At 45.9% G+C, this 21631-nt stretch overlaps 1 protein-coding gene across 1 annotated transcript in view; it reads right to left on the reverse strand.

Moving 5' to 3' along the window:
• The window catches only part of CRISPLD2 (cysteine rich secretory protein LCCL domain containing 2), a 39239-nt gene that overhangs the window by 12441 nt on the left and 5167 nt on the right, over positions 1-21631 (reverse strand). The window contains exons 2-13 of the mRNA XM_090062732.1: positions 19867-20189; positions 14119-14237; positions 9842-9974; positions 9577-9692; positions 8101-8201; positions 5890-6042; positions 4867-4927; positions 4204-4270; positions 3200-3330; positions 2976-3019; positions 1322-1394; positions 454-529 (exon numbers count right to left, since the gene is read on the reverse strand). Of these exons, the coding sequence (XP_089918858.1) occupies positions 454-529; positions 1322-1394; positions 2976-3019; positions 3200-3330; positions 4204-4270; positions 4867-4927; positions 5890-6042; positions 8101-8201; positions 9577-9692; positions 9842-9974; positions 14119-14237; positions 19867-20115 (1323 nt within the window). The 5' untranslated portion in view covers positions 20116-20189. The remainder of the gene's footprint in view (positions 1-453; positions 530-1321; positions 1395-2975; positions 3020-3199; positions 3331-4203; positions 4271-4866; positions 4928-5889; positions 6043-8100; positions 8202-9576; positions 9693-9841; positions 9975-14118; positions 14238-19866; positions 20190-21631) is intronic.

The raw sequence follows: 21631 nt of genomic DNA on the forward strand, positions 1-21631 counted from the left end.
TTGCAAAAGAAAGGGGGGCGAGTAGGATCTACTTTTGCCAATTATGGTGAGTAGCAAGATAGGCCATAATAAAACCTTAGCTTTTCATCTGTAGACCTCAGAAGGACAGATATTATCACTATTTTACAAACCAACACCCAAAAGCACAGAGTAGTTGAATTACACACCAAAGGAAGCAGAGCAAGTTAGAGTCAGAAATGCAAATGACATCCAAGCCTCTCATCTCCCAGCTTGTGGTCCTCTGCCCTACACAATATGGCCACCACTTAAGTACAACACAATGTTTAATGAATGGGGCGACCTAATGCAAGGGCTGCTGTAAAACAGCTGACGGAGCATTTAAAGGGATATAATTCCTAGTTCAAGGAATACAAGTCTCAGTGACACGTGACCAAGCTCTTTCAATATAGACATATTTTTATGAAGTGATATAAAGACAAAGAGAATACTCACATCTGCATAAATATTCGTGCCATACACTGGTGCCCAGTACGAAGGCTCATCTTTACAGTAGGCTGGACAGTACACCCTAGGAGACAATGTATTTGCATTTATTCTCTACATCAGGAAACAAGAGCATGCAATTTGCATTGCTGGTTTAAAACTTCTGGTGCTCACATCTGGTTTGCAGGTGGCAACAGCTGTGGCTAATATTTCCCCCCACTAATACTTACTGAAATGCAGATGAGACCAATAAAACAGGAGTTGGGCCTTTGGAGCTGCATTTTCCAAGCAGAGCTTCTCTATTCATGCATCACGTTGCCCACACACTTGTTCGCACAGAATTATATTTCTCCAACATGAGTTTTGTAGGCAAAAGAAGGAGCTGAGAGCTCTGAATGCCAAGTCCATTAGCAGACTAGGATCCAGGTTTGGGTGTGTGAGAACTTGAGAATTTGGATGAGAAAGAGTGCCCCAAAACTGCACGTGGCAGGGAGCATCTGCAAAGCTGCACATCGATGCATATCAATTGATCTAAGGGGATTTCTTCAGTCTGACCCTTTGATACCAAGGAGAATTCAGTAATAAGCCTATAAAAATACAGCCTTTACATTATGTAAACACTAATCTGCACCTCCAAAGTGTGCATATGCTCAGGTGAAAACCCTGGCCGTTGAGGGAAAATGCTTTATTCATGTCACATATTACCTATGGATATGAAATGAAGCTACCTTATCAAGCCTCCACTCCAGTTCATCTCCCACAATGAGCATCTTCACTTCCAAACCCTCTAGCTCACTATCTGCAGTCTCTCTGAAGCTCATTTGCCCCTTTACCAGTACAAGTTTAGGTTCAAAGTCTGCTTAGAGATGCATCTTACCTAGGGCAGTGAGCCGCTGGCTTTTTGAACTGACACAGTTCAGCTACCGTGGTATAACAATCCAGTGTCTGCACTGTGGAGAGAAATATGGAGAGACAAATTACAACCTGGAGCTTCCAGCAGAGAAGAAAAGCCAAGGTCACGTGTTGCACTGGATAGGACTCATGTCCAACTAATGGCGTATTTGCAGCCAGAAGAATAACTGCATTTTGCTTGTTCCACACAGTTTGCATTAAAAAGAAACATGTATTAGGCTTTCTGGCAATGATCCATTATACTGCTAGAAAACTGTTGTTAAAGGGGTAGAAAACAATATCTAAGGACGGAGCAGCATTTCTTTCTTACAGACATTTGAAGCGGCAGAATAAATTCAGGCGTTAGACTAAATTCTGAGCTTACAGTGCATAACACGGTATTTCTCAACCCTGCGTTTGCAAATGCTGAAGGCTTCTTCTGAGCAGCACAGGATAAAAAGTCAAAACAGACTGTATTTAGTCGGAGGCATTATTCAAACTGACCAAAAAACGTGGAAAAATAGTTGAACAAAAAAAGAGGGGGGAAGGGGGAGTTAAAAATGTTGGTTCTCATTTTTCCCTGTCCAGCTCAAGTCGTAAAAAATCCATATTTATGTAAAAGCTTGGGAGCCAGCTGTGAGGAAATGATTTCAGTTTGGAATAAACTGCAAAACTACAGTCAGAACCAAACAAAGAGAAAATTAAAAGTTTCATGTTTTGTTGCATACCATTAATTGCCTGTACAGTCTAACTACAAAAGGGGTGGGAAGCCCCTTCTTTGGGTCATTAAATATTAGACCACAAGACCCTGGAAAAACACACTGTAGAAATCATTCCAGTAAGAGCACAAAGCACAAATCTTCCTGACATGTGTGGGCACTTGCCTTCAACTAAAGGTGCCCAAACCTACAGGCTTTTGCTTGTGCCACTTCAGTCTTATCCATACTGATTGTAAACCAGCTATCATTAATCCAGGTCATGACCACTGCCACATGCTGGTAAAGATGGGAAATAGCAATATCTGGTTTAAGCGAGAAAGAGTTGTCAATCTAAAAGCCATCAGTAGATTAAAATGCTCTGGCCCATCTCGGTTTATATTGCATTTTAGTTAAAAGCAACATGAACACCTTGCTGTCGTAAAGCCATCAGGAAGAATGAGCAAGGGATCATCATAAACCTCCAAAATAAATGAGTGGTCCCACCTTGAGAAAGACCCCCTTACCGCCCTTTCAACATTATCCAGAGCCCCAAAGTCTTCCCAGGAATATAATATCAGGATGGTTATCTGACTTCTGTCCATCATCCTGACATCGTCAGCACGGGAGGCCAAAGCGCTCCCTATGCCAGGCAGGGTCTGTCTAGACACAAGAGGAAATTGGACAGCATTGTAATTGGCCTCTTCTCATTTTCTGAAGGAGTCTTTCCCAATAGGAGAAAAGACTTAATGACCTTTGCTGCTGCTAAGTGACGGTTTCTTCCCTAAGGACTGGACCAGAGTTTGGCAACAAAATCATTTGACATGGCTACTGAAGCTAAAAGAGAAAATGGCGTGGCATGATCGTGTCAAAGCTTCATGTAAAACTTCAGCACCATTGCCTTCTTCTCAATTTTATAATGACGTAAATGGCATTTAAACTCACCTGTTACTTGGGAAACCATGAATGCATTTGAGGGTTTATTTTTACTGTAAAACACAAAAATGAAATATATATTTAATATACTTTTTAAAATACAGAGGCACAGCAAAACGTTTTAAATCAATTATCTATACATTTTGTATATAAACAGCAGAGAAAATACAACACCAATTTATAACAAAGGCAAAGCTAGGTGCATCAGGGTATATTTTCTCAAGGGACAATACCTTAATGTTTCAACACCATGTCTTGTAGACTTCACAAAAGACGGTGTTCTCCCTTTCCTAGTGATGTCAACCAGGCCTCCTCTGTTATCAATAACACCAAAATGAAGAGCAGCGCGGCAAATACTGGAAGACTAGAAAGACCATAAAAAACAGCATTTTAAAATTAATAAAGCCTGAAATAAATGGCGGTAAAGTCACATTAAAACACACATGTAATAGAAATCTGTAAGTGTCAAGTGGCCCGGACCTTTACTGACCAAATTTCACATAGGCTCAGATTGCATAGTTCATATTGCTAGAATGTACATGCCGATGCTTTTTTTTTTAATTTTAAGCCCTATCCATTCTAAGGGTGAACATCCTATCTAGACCTAGATATCAACATCCTATACGTTGATCCTTTAAGTCTATTAAAACGTTTTATTTATATATATATATTTATATGTGTGTGTGTGTGTGTGTGTATACATATACACACACACACACACACACACACACACACACATATACCATTAAAATATAATTCTTAAGGAGAACTGGGAGAAAACAATTACTTTTTTCCAATGGAAAATTTTGAGTTTTCACCCCCCAAAAATTCCAAATCTAATTTTTTTTTAAATGCTTGGTAAGGGAAAGGGTTATATCTTACTTGATGCATCACCCTAAGTCATCTTGTGCACTGGAGGTCAAATCCTAAAAGATGCTTTGCCCCCCTGCTCTCAACTTCCAATGTATTTGCTGGCCATTGAAAGGACTTATTTTGCAAGATCAGCTCTTGAATGAACTCTACCTTTTAGGACTGTTTTTTATCATTTTGACAGGATAACACAGGTAACCTGCATTATACAACTTCACAAGACCATGCCAGACCAACACAGGAGGGAAGAAAAGTTGGGCTGCAGTTGGATTGCCAGCGCTTACAGTTTCTTGCATTTCCCCTACCACCCCATAAAGATTTCCCCTCTGAGTCCACAAACCTCCATGAGGCTTAACAAAGTACTTACACTCTCGTACTGGAACGTCCCAAAGACTTTGGCTTTGCTGTTCATGCAGCCAGCAGGACACAGATACCTGGGAATGACAGAGATCTCTCTCAATGATAGGGAGGGAACAATGAGGGGAAAAAAGAGCCTCTTGCTACTTTTCATAATTACTTCATTAAACTACTCCATTGAAAACCAGTATTGCAAAATAGCTACATTTAAAAGACGCTTTTCCCCATGAGACCAATGTTTAGATTCTGTGGGTTTGGTCTTTTTCCAAGCGATAAACTGTACTGTACTTGCCTGAAACCTTAACTGGAGTTCTTGACCATCGAGGTGGGTACAAGCCATGAATTAATGGGCTGGGCTGGCCAGGAGTACAGTATAACATATGAGGAGAGAACAAAATAGCTGTGCCAAGGTTTACTAAGCGGCACTGGCCATCTAGGGGCTGTGGGTTATCATGCCCATTCATCACTTCGAGCATGAAATAAACTAAGTCACTTTACTGCTAAACTTGGCTGGATAACTTGTATTTAAGGGGAATGAAAGGCTTGTTCATGGGGATTTACAGAGCAATTGGATGCTAGTCACAAAAAATAGAACATAGCCCAACCCATGTTTGCAAATCCCAGCCCAGCTTTCGGGACACTGTTTCACTGACCGCTGTCAATCAAATGCTACCTGTTGCACGTTGACCCTTTGCAGCTGTCCCTCATTTTGGTGTCACACTTAATGACTTGAGCTAGAAAACAAAGCAAAATGAGAGATGTAAGAGAAGGGAATTCAAGGGAGAAAGCTCCACCCAAATCACAAGCAGCGTTCACTCGGGTGTGTTAAATGTACGGCAACTTGCAGCACTGTGAGAGTGAATGCTGCTCACAGGATAACTCAGCAATAGGAGACTTCCAGCTGACAGCAATAACCCTGAAGCACTGCTACATCAGCCCTGCAGCTACAAAAGGCATTTACTGACATGTTAACTATTCCTTTCATCAAAAAAGTGTCTTTTGTCAGTATGGACATGAAGCCAACTTGACAGTAGAGGATTTCAATGACCAGACCCAGGGTTCCCACCATTCTGGTTAATTAGAGGCTCTCAACATCCCATCAGATAGACTTGAGAAGGGTGCGTTTGTTCACCCCAGCACAGAAGCAACACATCACTTCAAATGACAGTGATTAGAAACCCTTTAAAGCAGATACAATCGACTGCACGACTCTTTCTAAAGACCTGCACCAGGACCCCTTCCTTCCCTCCACCCCTCTCTTTAGGCAAGGAACAAAGTTGAAAAAGACTGAGATGGAGAGATGGAGTGCAGAATAGTTAAAGGAGGCAATAGTGGGTAAAAGTCAAATGCTTGCTGATGTATCCAATGAGCACAGCCAAGATTTTCCAAAGGGATTAGGGATTTTGACTGCCTGAGTTCTTGGGTATCCAGCTTGAGAGGCGCTACGGGGCACTGCCGGAAAAATGAGGTCTGAAATCAGATGCTCAAAAAGCACTAGTCGCTTCTGAAATTCTTGATTCCACCCCTTCTAGGCCAATTTTATCATTAACAGCAAATCTTTGCACCAATCCCTCCCCCCGACCCCCCAAATCCACTCACTTCTTCTTTAACTGACCCCCCACACGGGTGCCCACACCCTTCCCTGAAGGGAAGTCAGAAAGCTCGTAGGTTTTAGATGACAAAGCAGCTCTCTTACTCATGTAGTGGTCTGCAGCGGTTGTTTTCTTGGGCTTGGTTGCTCTGGGTTTATTCACCGGCTCATGTGCCCACACATACTTTTCCTCTATATTTGGCGGAGTCTCCACTTCGTTAGTCTCATCCGTCTCAGGTTTTTGGGCATAATGGTTATCTTATTAGAGAGGGGAAGAAAAAAAGATCACTTCGGCATTAACAGTGGAGTTTGACGAGCTACGGGAGCACCAAGATTTTTTGAGGGAGATGGTTCAATTTACAAGACCCATGTCTACATAGTTGGCAATCCAATGACACGCGGTTATAGTCAGAAAGGGCTACTCCCAGAGAAGGCATAACACCAGGGAAGGAGACCTGGCATCCTCCTAGTCGCTCGTTTTGCACCCAGAGCAGCGATCCAGGGATTTAACCACACTGGTCTGACGTGATCTGCCATTACGTGGTGGAAGACAGATGAGCACGAGCTGATGCTCCCACTATTATTTACACCCTCCCCCCTTAGCAATGCAGATTCTGCTCCACCGAGGAAGAGCCAGCTCCTCTCAAACCACAAACAGACTTTGCATTTATCCCAAAAGAAACCATTTCATCTCAGGACAAGGTGCAATCATGCAGGCATCCGTGTCCATTGTCCCAGGATAAATCCTGAAAATGTTCACGGGATAAGAAGGACTAACAGTTTATCCTGGGATATCACAACACATTGCTGAATGGTTATGCTGGGATTGCCTCACTGAATCGCTGGCCGGATAGTGGCAGTGCACTCAGCTGCTCACTAAACCCTGATAAGAAGGATGACGTGTGCACATGCCAATGCTGGGATATTTCCATTCCAGGACAAACACCAGCACAACTTGTCCCGGGACAAATGCAACATCTGCTCCTAACCTCGGGCAGACAAATTCCCTGGAAACCTACCAAAGACTTCTACGCTGAGGTTAGCTTGCTCAGAATGATGTCACCATAGCGTTGCTCTATCTGCTCTAAAAATAAAGATCTTACTTCATTGATGTTCATCCTTGTTAGGCCAAGAGACCCAGCATGCATTACATAGATCTTTCTCTTTGCTGGCAGAATTAATGTCATCGCGTGCACAGACACCTGGCCTAGGAAAAGTGGGACCTGGAAGTGGCACTTTAGTGATAAAATTCAGCACATCCTCTCTCATCTTCAGCAACGATACTCCCTCATGATCTCTATCTGTCCTCCAGCTGCACACCCGATACTTTCAGTGTACTCTGTTGTGTCTAGACAACAGACCGGCACTCTTTCAGCTTCCTTATGACTCAGATTATTAACATTAAAGAAGAAAAGTGATTTTGGCCCAAGATCCTTCCCTGCTTTGAACACATCTCCAGTGGGTTTGCTGACATCTATGAGCAAAGGCTTATTTCCTCGGAGAGAAAATGGCTTGCACAAGTGAAATAAAAGGATCCTATCGACACAGTCTTCAATAATCAGTGAAGTAAGCAACTGCCTTGAGGGTTTCAGGGTTACTATTTCCCACTCATCAGGCACAGCAGCATTTAGTCCAAAAGATCCCCAGATTGTCCAGAACCTTTCATTATGTTGCTTAATATGCAGTTCAAACTAGCTGCCTATAAATCCTCTAGGTAGGAATTACTCTAGTCCTTTATAGCTGGGGAAACTGAGGCCCAGAAGCACATGCAAGAACACATAAGGAACTCGCCGTACGCCGCGCGCCAGCCCGCCCACCCACGGTGACTTTTGTAAACAGGCCCTTCTCAAACAAACCAGATGAGGATGGGCTTGCTCATCCCCACAGCATCCACAAACCACAACCCCACAGACCAGTCGTAAGCCAATGCTGTCCTGCTCTTTGGCCCATGAGAACTGGTGGAAATCCAGAGGAACGCTTTTAAACCAGTCGAGTCCAGCTGGATTACACCACTGAAAAGCAGCAGAATTTGCTCTCGAGATTTTGGGGGTTTCACCGGGTTCCAGCTCCAGACACATTCATTCAGGGGCTGCTTTACCTTATTCCTCCTGCTTAAACGTCCAGGCCGGCTAACTGAAAACTTAAAACCTCTTATATGTACGTCCAAAGTTTTGTATCTGTAAACTTAAGACCAAACTTAACATGGCAACCTGCTTTCGGTCGAAAGTTTCCAGGCAAAACTTTTTCCTACCTTCCCATACCACGCATTCCCCCCACAATGCACTAAGCAGGGATCGACACCGCCTGGTCACGTACCTTTGTAACAGAGATTGTCCTTGCAGCTGCCCCCGTAGCTGGGTGGGCATTCAGAGCAGGGCCTGCCATTTTTATAAGGGGCTTCTCCAATCCAGTTCCCCCTGGAAGCATACAAGACATGTGTTTCTGCATGGTCTCTATGCGAAATGTGTATGCACACACACACACAGTCAGGCTGTGTGCCTGCATCCTATGCCTCTGAGGCCTCCAGGCACTAAGGGCTCGTGGAAAATGAATGTCTCCTCTGTGCCTCCATGCTGATAGATTGCTGTAAATACTGGGAAAGGCTGCCAGACTCTGCTCCTTCCACGAACTTACAGTCTGCAGCTCTCTAGCGATAAACTCAGCAAACTAAATAAATGAAGGGCAGCACAGGCATCTGGCTTTTATTTTACAATTGCCTAGTCAGTGACTAGGATTTGCCTTTGGCTTCTTTGTGTGTGTTCTTCAAAGCCCATTAGAGCCACAAGCCCTACCACCGTTTCTTTGCTCTCGAAACCAGTCAGGCAGCTACACACGCCAGCCAGGAAAGCAACACTTTTCCATTTAAAACCTGTTCCATCTTTCCACCTGGAGCTGGTCCCAAGCAGGAAAAAACCCACACAGAGCTCACCCTGATGGATCCGAAAGACGAGTCACAGCGAGTGCTTTAGGCAACAGGCTGATGCCAAGTGCCTGGACCGGTACACCGCATTTTCTAATTGCTCACGTTGGCCATTGGGTAAAACTCCCCAATTTTACTGGGGCGATCTTCTCCCCAGTTACTGTGCAAAGCCCAAAGCAGCTGCCAAACACAAAATCTGGGAGACTCATGCTTTAGATATCATTTGGTTTCTCAAAGAGCTACTACTGGAGATGGGTTTCCCTACCTAAGCTCACACACATATAAAATACTACTTTTAAACTGAAATCCTACGGAAGTGCCAGGTTCAAACACTATGACTTGATTCTCTTAGGAAATTATTGGCTTTGCAGAAACCAAAGCTCTCCTTTGACCTTCTGTTATTGCACACTTGAAAGCCCTGGATTTCAAGGAGGCTGAGCTGTGATCCTCATGCCTGCGGCTACTGCCCATAGCATTGTCATGCATAGAAAGCTAGGTAAAGGCCAAAATAGACTGAAGGCAGAAAGAGGATACAATCCTTCAAGGGAACCAGTGTCATCCAACCCCACTGAATTTCACAGGTAGAGGCTTATTGCTAGACTAGAAATATCAACAGGACACAGGAGTGGCTAAATTGTGAATGCCGGAGTTACCCAACTTTCAAAGGTCCTTGGGGCAGAGGCTATGACTTCTTTTATATTTGTCCAGCTCCAAGTTCAATGAGACCATGGGCTTGGTTGGTCTCCACCTGCTACTGCCCTTTAAGTATTTAAAAAGCAGCAGCCAGGTCTGAGTGAGCTCTTTGCATGAAACCCTGCATTAGTTAAGCGACTTGCCAGCTTGGCGGTGGCAACGTATCTTAGCTGCCGTACTTAGGAGAGTAGTTGCAGACCAGGTAAACGGCATTCTCCCAGACTTCGCCCCACACGTTCATCTTCTTGCAGACGTTGACAGCACAGCCCACCTTGGTGGTCGTGGCCCAGACGATCTGAAAGTGCAACACAAGCGTATGGAAGAACATTTTTAAAAAACAAACCATTTATTCACTTTCTTCCAGGGATGCTTTCATAACGTCTAGTGTCTCCCAGGGATTGAGATCAAGCCGTAAGTGCGGACTTAGGCCTCTGTGCTCCTTACCTGGGTGTAGTGAGTGCACATAGCTCCTGAGCACCTCTCTGGACACCAGGGATTACATTCATGTGGATACGGGTAAGTATAATCCTTAACTTCATCATACCAAGACTGGACATGGAAGGCTGGGGAGCGATACCTAAAAGACCAAAGAGATGTTGTGACCTAGATCACTAATTTTCTATTGTAAGTTTTCAACCTACATCAATGGACCTGGGTCGGTCATTTTTATTACCGAAATAAGGTTCTTGGAAATTCACTATAAGAAGTTTGTGAAGCACTAGGGCCATTTTGCAGTGCAACGTGGTCCCAGCTCAGCAAGTCCTTGTGACTTTTACAAATGGGAAACAACAGAAAAACCCAACATCATGTTTTCACCACTGAAAAAAAGTCTCACGGGGAAGCGTTAGGGACAATTTCTCCTCTAAAACCCATGACCCAAGCTGACTTAGGGTATTATTTATAGGTTTAACTTTCTCTTGCGATGCCGTTAACCTGAAATGTCCTCTTGGCTTTTCCACTCAATTACAAAAGACTTCTAGTTTGGCAGAAGGCTGTGTTTTGAGAGTAAACATTGGTCAGGGGCTGCCAAGCATATTAAACTGGAAGCCATCATGTACCTATTTTACCTCTTGGCAATCTGCTAAATCTGGAAGCGCACTAGAGTCCACAGCTGCAATACTGCAGGGCTTTGAAACTGGAGCTAGCTGCTTCACTTCTCCGACACACTAACAGCACGCGCCCAAGGCATTAGCATGCAGTAGCTAGTTATACATCCAGGCTTATTACACAGCAACTCCCTTGCGCAGACAGTCCAGGACACATTTACAACCCGTTTCATACTTGCAAGTGAACCAGTAAATGCTATCTGCCGCACATTTCTGCATTTCTGGCAGGAATATGAACGTTGTTGCGACTATTTAGAGACACGCATGCACACGGCATATGGTATATGCTGGAGGCTGATTTCTATCGGCAAAGTTATATCAGCCGCGATGACTAACCTCACGTGGGCTATCGAGGGAGAATATAATGATCGTAAACTTTGAATGATGATCTCAGTGGGTTTTAAACGGCCATTCAGCAACGATGGCTCTAAGTCAACAGCATCATGAATTAGGCGCTATTTGCCTCGTTTTACAGATAAGTAAACTGAGGCAGAGTTCCAACCCTGCCTGGATTGAAAGCCACATGAGTGTTTTTCATCGATTCCACTGGGAGCAAGATTGGCAACTACAGCAAGCGAATGACCTGGGGTGACCATCTTGATCTCCTGAAATCCTGTATGAATCAAAAGTCCACATTTGTTCCTCTCTTGCTTCACATAGTCAAAAAGTATTGAGCCCCATTCTGATACCACACTACTTTTATGGTAGAGGAGGTTCTCCACAAAGCTACCCAGGATTCACAGTGGGTCTGCTCCCAGTCATGTCCCAAAAGATGGGAAAACAGTTGCTTAACACCATGCACCTCATTTGTGTTTGGACCCTGCTTTGTAAGCATGAAGAAGATGTTCACAGGAGAATTTTCACCCTGTAGCAGGGCACTAGGTTGCCTGCTACTGAATAGTAGTAAATTTTCATAGATTTCATAGACTTTAGGGCTGGAAGGGACCTTGGGAGATCATCAAGTCCAGCCCCCTGCCCAAAGGGCAGGAAGTCAGCTGGGGTCATAGGATCCCAGCAAGATAAGCATCCAATTTGCTCTTGAAGGTGTTCAATGTAGGTGCTTGAACCGCCTCCAGTGGCAGGCTGCTCCAGACCTTGGGGGCTTGGACAGGAAAGAAATTCTTCCTTACGTCCAGCCTGAAGCGGTCTTGCAGGAGTTTGTGACCATTTGACCTCGTTATCCCTTGGGGCGCTCTGGTGAACAGATGTTCCCCCAGATCCTGGCGATCACCCTTGATAAACTTATAGGTGGCCGTCAGATCACCCCTGAGCCTGCGCTTTTCCAGGCTAAAGAGTCCCATGGCTCTCAGCCTGTCATCGTAAGGTCAGGTTTCCTGACCTCTGATCCTGCGCATGGCTCTCCTCCGGACTCTCTCAAGCTTCTCCACATCCTTTTTGAATTGTGGAGCCCAAAACTGGACGCAGCACTCCAGCTGCGGCCTCACCAAGGCCGAGTACAAGGGGAGAATGACGTCCCGGGATTTGCTCGAGAAGCATCTATGGATGCACGCCAGCGTTTTGGTCGCTTTACTAGCTGCAGCATTAAAATGGGTTTAGCTGCCATTCATTAGGGCAGCAGGTGCCAGTTGCTATGGCAACTAATTGGGTCAGCTGACCGCCGGAGGCAGGGCCTGGCCTTTATAAACAGAGAAGGCTAAGGCCAGAGCCAGTTCCCCTCTGGCAGCCGGAGGAGCAGCAACTCTGCTGCGGAGCAGAGCACGGCACAGCCGTCTGACTGACTGAGAGTCTACATGATGAGCCGGGGGGGAGAACCCTGACAGCAGTGTATGTTATAGCCAGGGGGGCTTAGTTTTGTGTTGCAGCTGGTTGGCTTACAGCTTTGGGTTTTCTGTTTGGTTGTTTGTGTAAGACCGGAGGACGGGGCGAGGCTGTAGGGGTGGAGGAGGCCTCAAGGGAGCTCCCCAGTGGAAAGGGGTGTTCCTAGCGCTGCAGGAGGCGCTGCGTTTGGGGTGGGCCGCTTCGGGAAGAGTTTAGTGTTGTGCGTAGGCAGAAGCCCCAGTGGGGCGTAGGCCCGAGAAGGCGGGTCTGGCGCCAGGTAAGGCTAAGGCCGCCTGAGCCCCAATTCTGGGAAGCCCAAGTTGGGCATAGAAGGCCCCAGTGCGGGCGAGCGCGGGGAGCACGAGCAAGGCCCCGGTGCGGGCGAGCGCAAGCAAGGCCCCGGTGAGGGCAAGGAGCGCGTGAGCACGGGAAGCGTGAGTGAAGCCCCAGTGAAGGCAGGACTGTGAGAAGCGCAGGAGACAAGGCCCGAGTGTGCATGAGACCACGGGAAGCGCGAGGCACAGGCCTGAGTGTGGGTGACCGCGGGGCGTACAGGAGGCAGGCCCGAGTCGGGCACCGCCTGTAACTGAGAAGCCCCGAGAGGGGAGCAAGCCCATTGAGGCATAGAGACCGCGGAAAGCGTGAGGCACAGGCCTGAATGCGGGTGACTGTGGGATGTACGGGAGGCAGACCCGGGTCGGGCACTGCCTGTAACTGAGGAGCCCGAGAGGGGGGCAAGCCCACTGAGAAGCCCGGGGAGGGCAAAAGGGCGCAGTCTGAGAGAGGCCCCAGGGGCAGGCCTGGGAGAGGGGGCGAGCATATCGAGTAGGCCCCAAGAGAGGACCAGCACGGGGAATAGAACAGAATCCCAGTATAGCGAGACCGGCCCCGTGCCAAGGAGGGCAGGAAGGCAGCCTCTCATTAATAATAATAAGATCAAAGACACAAGATAGAGGGTGCATTCAAGACCCAGGTTGGCACGGTAGGCAAGGGCGCTAGGGGAGGTCACGGCACCCCTAGGGACCGTCCTGCCACACCCCCCCCGTGTTAAAAATGTCCAGATTTAGCCATTGTCTAGATCTCGCATCACCTTAGCATCCAAGTGCTTTGCCAACAGCAATCAGGACGAGGATGACAAAGAAAAATCTCGCCATGCACTGCATGCTTTCAGTTGAAAGCACCACTGGGCTCTTCTCATCGGGAGGTGGCAAAGGAAAACCATTTGGGTTTAATTTAAGCATCATTTCTACCTGGTTGACAACTCTCAGTTAACACGCTTCCCAGGAGCGTGAAGCAAACTTTGCTAACCCGGCTTCGTGCCATCATCATGGAGCAAATGCAAAGAGAAATCAGGAGGCAAGGCCAGCAGTGAAAGGTAATGTGATGCAAGTTGTTTGAAGGAGTCGTCATAGTGAGTGCTGGACCTAGTGGCAGTGGCCAAAAATGGATCCTGAGAAACTTCAGCCCTCTGCTGATTCATGGACGGAGCAAGGGACGTGGGAATCAGGACCCTGGGTTTTCTTGCCAACTCTGTCAGTGCGACACCGGACAGGCTGCTTGACCTCTCCGTTTCTCTGGGATAATACTGCCATGCAGACATGTAGTGAGACTTCGCTTGCATATTTCTAAAACATCTTGGGAAGAGCTAGCTGCAAGGCCCGACAGATGTCATTCCCAATCCTGCCCCAGAAAAGCAACTGCTCCTCCCGGCCTTTGCTCCCAATAGTCAAGATGTCTTGTTAAATATCAACAAGCCAAATCTCTGAAACGTCCAAGCACCAGGGGGGGACCTACGAGGCCACCGCTAGCATTTGCTTCCAGCTTTCCAGCTCTTACCTGCCCCAATGAACTGCCAAGTTCTGACCAATGGATGGGAGGAGGTTGGCAGGTCCATGGTCCCAGATGCATTCATGAGCCCAAGCCTCAGCAGATCTCTCCAGCTCATCATCCCACGTCTAGGGAAGAGAAGAAGGGAGGAAGAACCAGTCAATTTGCCAATCCTTTCAGGCCTCTCCCAACTTATCTTGCAAGCTCCCTAAGACCAGGAATCACTCAAAAGAACCGAAGGAGCTCTGACAATGAAGTCAAGCCCCTGGCCTATTATTTCTGTAGTGCTCTAATCTAGCAGTATATTTCCCATAATGCCCTCCCACCCCACTGCATAAAATGGAAACCCATGCATCAGTCAAAAAATATGCAGCACAAAATAGGCCTGTTTTTCAGGGTTGGCCGCTGTACTGGGGAGATGCTGCATCACTTCTAGGCCTGAGTTGCTAACATGGTCCTGAGTGCAATGACATGAAATAGTATGCACATTGTTTAAGCATCGACAGCCCTGCTGTTTCATAAACATCCTGGGGGGATGTTTTTACTGGGATTGCTGTGTATGTCTATAAATAAAGTGAATCATACCATCCAAGATGGAAAGACCTACTAGTTCCTACCCAGTCCATCTGGAGCCAACGTGCGATTGCTCCCTATTGGAAATTCACACTGTCTAAGCTCTGAAAGACAAACATTTTCCCCTAAAATTGCTAACTAACCTACCAGCAGAGCTTTCCACCATCTTCCCCAGAAGACAAGCAGTGTCTTCAACTATCTAGCTGAAGACAGGCAGCCTTCTTCAACCATCTAGTTCCACCGGCCAGTGACAAAGATGACATAAAAACCGTGACCCTTATCTTCCCTGCCCCTTCGACAGCTTCCCACTGCTGTGCTCAGAGCAAGGACTGCATCTACAGCTCTCACAGGCAGACGTCCCAAGTCTCCTAATTTAATGCAGACACCTTATGAGCAACAAACAAGTAAATGGAAGTTGACATGAACATACGCGCTACATCCTCCGCGGACGCCTATGGATGAAGCCAATAAACACAGACCAAAGCCACTTAGTGAATGAATGGAAAGAGCTTTTTTCTTTGTTTTTCTTTTTTTGTTTTTAATTGGAAAAGCGGCTGGTTTCTGCAGGCATCAGATTACAAAGCCACGCCGTTTAAATTAGAACTGTTGTTTGCTTCTTGCCTCTCGCGCCGACTTTTATGTGGTCAGGGGACTGGAAACACTTCAGATGCAATAAATATACGGACAAAATAGATTTCAGACTCTCTTCGTGGCTTTCTCGTGAACTCTTATAATGCAACCTCTCAGCACAGTATTAAAATGGGAACTATATTAAGCATCTACACTCTGCTTATTTCAATTCACTCCTTGGCCATCTCGCAGAGTCTGAGTTAAGCAATTTGGAAGACAAGAGGCAGGGCACATTAATTGGCTCTAATCAGTATCATGAGTTTTCTTGTTTTGTTTTTCTATTTTCCCCCCACATCCAGATGTTCTGTAATCAAAACACCATAGCAGCAGATAGGTTTGACACAAGCACATATCTTGCGTCAGCATACTAGTCATCCGTGTGATGATACTCTATAGTAGACAGTATGGAAGGTGGTAATCAGTGTGATAAAGGGATTTAACACCATCTCTTTTGTGTTACTTCTTAGTATTTGAGGTCATTTTTGAAGGAAGTGCAGCGCACACAAAACATAAATGTAATTTATGTAACCCGCATTGCAATTTACAGGTGCAAATGCAATAGGAACATGAATAATTAGGCATAGATGTATTAACTTTCTTAAAGCTAGCCCTAAAGCTAGAAAGCTGTTTAGATCACACACAAGTAATAACACTTCTGTTACTCCCACCCTATCCCACTTCTTGCATATGCTATGACACAGATTCACAGAAGTTTAGGGCTGGAAGGGACCTCGTGAGAGCACTGGGGTCCAGCCCCTCTGCTCTGGGCAGGAAAGACTGCGGGGGTCAAATAACCCCAGCAAGGTGTGTCCAGTCTCCTTTGGGAGATCTCCAGAGTAGGTTCCTGCACCGCCCCTGCTGGGAGGCTATTCCAGAGTCCAGTCACATGAACCATCAAGAAATTTTTCCTTATATCCCATCTGAAACCTTCTTCTAGGAGTTTATGACCATTGCTCATGGTTTTCCCCTGGGGCACTTTGTGAATAGTTGCTCACCTATCCCCTGATGCTCTCCCCGATATATTTGCAAGCTGCCACCAAATCCCGCCCCCCAAAGTCTTCTCTTTTCTAGGCTGAACAGTCACATATCTGTCAACCTTTCCTCCTATGGCTTACTCTTCAGGCCTCTAATTATACAAGTGGCTCTTCTCTGGACTCTCTCGAGCTTTTCCACATCCTTCTTGAAGTAAACTGGATGCAGGACCCCAGCTGACACACTTGACCCTGGCATCATGATTTCACAGACCGCGTGGAACTGGCACAGAAGTCAGGAATGAAGCCTATGGGCCGAGGCTTGGACAGTTTCCCAACTGTAGGGCTAGCTTATTGGACCTACTTAGTTATAACAGTTCCTGCATTTTGACCATCTTGCACTGAAATCTCTTAGAGCAGCGGTTCCCAAATGCATGTTGCAGACCACACATCATGCAGAAGGCCATGCTGAGTGGTCTGTGAATCAATATTGGGCCCTGGCCTCCTTCCTTTTCAATGAAAAATTTGGTGATGAGGCATGGTAGGAAGTCCACAAGAAATCTGGAGGTTGACAGTGATTCCTTAGCCCCCCCCCCCCCAGTTTGAAAGCCACCGTGTTTGAAGAAAGATGGGCTAACTCCACAGATACTTTTCCTCTAGGAACCTGTGTTTTGTGATGCATTCATCCTTTGGTAATTTCCATTGAAGACAGACAAACTTCGATGCCTTCAACAACATATGCCTTCAAGATCCTCCAAGGCAGGTATTTTCATTGCTGCCGACTGGGCCAACTGCAGGGTGCCTGGTTTCTTAGGAACCGGGGCTTATTTTTCATTCTAAATTCATTCTTGACATGGGATTTGTTTTGTTTTGGCCTCGGTCCATCGCCATTGCTACTGTTCTGTAATGAAAACACACAATGGACGTGCCCGTAATAAACCCGTGGAGGTGGTTATGGCAATTTTATATTTGGCCAGCTTTGTCTTGAGGAATGTGCACACCATTCACATCTGGCCTATAACAACGTCTCCAGGAGAGGGCTTTTTCCATTAGCACTACACACCACTGCTAGCCTTGAACTCCATTACCCTAACATAGCCAAGCAAACAACTTCCATACACTAGAAGCCTTCTTCATTAAATGTCTCTTTTTTTCTCCAACTAACCCTCCTCATAATTTTTACATTAATTATTCTTTTAATTCAAATATATGTGCGTAGATATAGGGTGTGCATAAATTATAAGCTGTCTATTAATGCACGTTGCTATCTAACGATGCTCAACATGCATACAGCTGCGTCACAAAACTTGGTATACATTTTTAACCAAGTTGGCATAAACTTGGTACGCTATTATTTCTTACATAGCTCATGATACAGTAGATTGATCTCTCCATTTCCTGAAAAAAAACATTAGTTCCACTCTGCAAATTTAAGTCATGTGAATACATCAGCAATGGACGTGGGGTAATGGGCTTTCACAGCCAGCGCTTGAAGACTGCTAGCCGAGAGCGCACATTGTGCTTACATATCCGCGTTAACATCAGATCTTCTCCCGGGAACTGTTTGCTACCCAAAACCATTTTCCCCTCCGTTTCTCTGGAGTGCTAAAAAACAGCCTATCCTCTTAATATTCAGGCTGATAAGTGTCCTCTTTTAAAACAAAAGATTCAAGTGAAATTCATGTGTGCAAACATTTCCAAGTAATACATGAAAGACTGATTATGGCCCTTCCAAACAGGACCATGTTATACTCAACTTTGCTTTCACAGAATACAAGGCTCTTTCATTTGCCCTAAATCTCCCATAAAACCACTAGAAAAGCAAAGACAAACATGAAACAGCACAAGTCAATAGAAGCCAGGCAGAAAACACTCCACAACTGCAGCTCTCTTAGATCCTTAAAGCCAACGAAAACACATTGGGCTTTCTTGCACCGCTTTGTGTTTACTTTCTTGGAATTAATCAAGCCACTTCTTCCCTTGCAGTACGTTACGGGCAGCCTGCAAGGACAGGATCACAGCCTACTAAATAATACAGGTACAAAATAACAATTCTTAGAAAGGAATATCATTCCCTCGCACTGACAAATTTAGGATGACTTATAGCTAGAGCCTGGCTCCCTGAATACCGACTGCACTGAAGAGCTGGTACAATATATCCTTCCTCATTGCTCTCTTTATCCTTAGCCTTTTTTCCCCTTTGTGTTATAAAATACAGATCTTCCTATTTGTGGCACTCGGTTCAGCAGGAAAAGTGATATTCATAAAAAGAGCCGTGGATATTACTTGGCTTGCACAACTGATCGGTAGGAAACAGCTTGTCAAACCAGAGCTCCTTCTGCAGTAACAACATTCAAATGGAAGATACTGTGCATAAAAAAGGTTATCCAACACTGTTTCCCAATTGCACAATATTTTGAAGAGACACTAAAAATAACTTCAGGTAAGGTCTATAGCACCGTGTGAAAGCTCAATGGTCAGCATATATTTGTTTTAATTACTGCTAACAATATACTTAATATATGAACTTCTCAGGGTCCGTCTCTGAAGTGGGAATCCACATTGTCCGGTTCCTTGAAGTCAGAAGAGCAAACCCCACTTACTACTTCATGTCTACAAAATGGGTCTAGCCCATTAGTCGTTGCAGCCCTGAAGCTCCAAGAGGCCGAAAGCCTCGCCACGGGGCAGCGAGAAAGGAGAGGGGACAGCACATAGCCAGAGGTACCGGGTGGTAATTCATGCAAGCCAAAGAAGTCCAGTAAAGGACGGATTACGCTAGGTAAACTCAGCAAACACTTGTGAGATCACTCATATGGTCACTTTGTCCAGACCATGGTATTCCACAATGCTGGTCATAATGGACAGGGAGAAAGTAGGCTAAATATTAGGGAAAATTGGATACTTTGATGACATTTAGGTAATGGAACAACTTGCCAGAGGAATAACCATGGAATAACCATGTGGAATAACCATCACTGGAGATATTCAGGGCTAGAGTACACAGTCTTAGGGATGTTTTATGAATAATGAAATCAGTCCTGAAACTATGCAGTGGCATGGGCTAGTTGCCCCATTAAGTGGCCTTTCCAACCAAAACAATTCAATAGCCGAAAGCATCATTCATAGATTCATAGATGTTAGGGCTGGAAGGGACCTCAGTTGATCATTGAGTCTGACCCCCTGCCTAGGCAGGAAAGAGCACTGGGACAGATGACCCCAGCCAGGTGCATGCCCAGCCTCCTCTTATAGACCCCCAAGGTAGGGGAGAGCACAACCTCCCTTGGGAGCCAATTCCAAATTTTGGCCACCCTTACCATGAAGACGTTTTTCCTGATATCTACCCTAAAAAAATTCTTCAGAAGCCCACACACAGCCTTGAACTCTCAACCTTTTTGCCATGAGCTTAGCATGCAAACCCCCAAAGCCAGATGGCAGCAGAAAGCCACTTAATAAAAAATTAAAAATTTAAAAAAAGAAAGAAAGAATTAAAAAAAAAAAAAAAAAAAAAAAGCTTATTATAGTGGAATTTGACCAAAAAAAAAAACTGAAAAAGTCAACCTTTGGCACCTGCAGCTGGACTCACCATGTACTCCATATTGGAGGCTGAAGGGTAGACCTGGCCCCTCAGTTTGTTGTGGAGCATCAAAATCTCCTCTCTGTCTGACCACGGGATGCTCCTCTTGGCTCTGGAGCGAGGCTCCTCATCCCGGTACCTGCTCAGGAGGCTCTCCAGGTGAGTAGCATTGGGCAAGATGAAACAATGAGCTTCGTGCATCAGAATCAGCAAGCATCCCAAAGGAACGGTCCAAGGTCGGGCAGGACTCACAGCCATTCTCTACTCAATGGAAATCAAGATGAAGATGATGCCGTCTGATTTTCTTGAAGGCCCTGTTGCACTAGACGGATCTATAATTCAGGAAGGAAACAGGCAGTCAGTCAAAATAATGCTAGGTTTATGTATTCCATAATCTCCAGGCCCGCACGGAGGCTTGCATTCAGATCCGTGCACGGCAAAGGAGCGATAGCAATCTGAAGGTGAAAACCAGTTATTTATCCTCCTACCTATGGAGAAACTGACACAGCAGAAGGAATCAACGAACCTCAATATTTATCACATCGTGGGAACGAGATGCTATGCCCTACCCACCACGCAGCTTGTGAAGTAAGTGTTGCGGACATCTCTCATGTGCCAGGGAAAGTGCAATCCGAGTGGCTGCAGGAGCTCGTTAGACGTGCCCTTGCATATGAAGTTTATATGATCAACCTCTTCTGCCTAGGTGTGCACCTCGCTTCCTTCCTAGACGTGCAACATGAATGGTCCTTTGGTTGCAAACATCCCCTTTTTCCAAGGGGATAAGACCTACTTTAAAAGTGAAGCCGCTCCATGGGGCGGGCAGAGAAAGCCACCGGCATCAGTGTCCCTCTTGTGACCCCCTTTGCCAGCCCCTTGCACATGAGCGTCTGGAGAGAATTTCACACGTGAACAGCACTGTCTTAAGAAGGAGAACAGCCAGGGCAGCCACAAATTGCTCCTAGAAAACAACACTGAATACTGGTGCAAATACTCAATTCCCCCTTTGGGCTTTCTCCACCGACACTGGAAGTCACAATTGCCATCCTTTATTGTCCAGGGCTCTTCAAATCTCCCGATTCCAAGCCGTGCTCTCTCATAAATGCAGCAGGAAAAATGATCCGTTGCCTCTCCTGTCATTACAGGAGAAGGGATATTAATAAAAGGGAAAAAGCAAGCTTCCTGCTGAGCCAACTCAGAGGTCAGACGCAAGCTACGTTATTGCAGAGACCCTGGCCCGCCAATAGATGCCGGCAGAGACGGCTGCCAGCTCCCAGAATTTGTGGCTGTTTATATAAAATGTCATCGTAAGAACAGAGTAATCGAGATTCCCGTCGACAGTGACGCACTGGGGTGTTCTCACTGACGCGGTCGCACCGCCGAGCCGGGAGAGAAGGGCAGCCAGCTGCATGAGTTATTGCAGATCAAGAGACGAGCAGAGTGGATTTCCTCTCCTCGGCTACGATCTGAACCACTGCAGCACATGCTCAGTCTGCCTTTCATGGGATGGGTAAACCAGGGCTGGGCGGCAGTCCTGAGTTTAGATGTACTTTTTGCTAGACGCCATGGCCTCGCCTGAAAAGCACAGTCGTTTCTGAGCAATTCCACCCCCTTCTCCAGCGATCACCATTAATAATCCGTGAGTGACCCCTGAATGCCTTTGGCTGGTCTTATACAGCTGAAACTCTGCAGGGCAGGGCCTGTCTCTTCCCACTTGTTTCTGCAGTATTTCGCACAACGTGGCTCTGATCCCAAATAGCAAGCCTATGTGCCAGGG

The sequence above is a fragment of the Crocodylus siamensis genome, chromosome 9 (assembly GCF_052110815.1).
Source record: "Crocodylus siamensis isolate JL-2025a chromosome 9, ASM5211081v1, whole genome shotgun sequence".
Classification (NCBI taxonomy): Eukaryota; Metazoa; Chordata; order Crocodylia; family Crocodylidae; genus Crocodylus; species Crocodylus siamensis.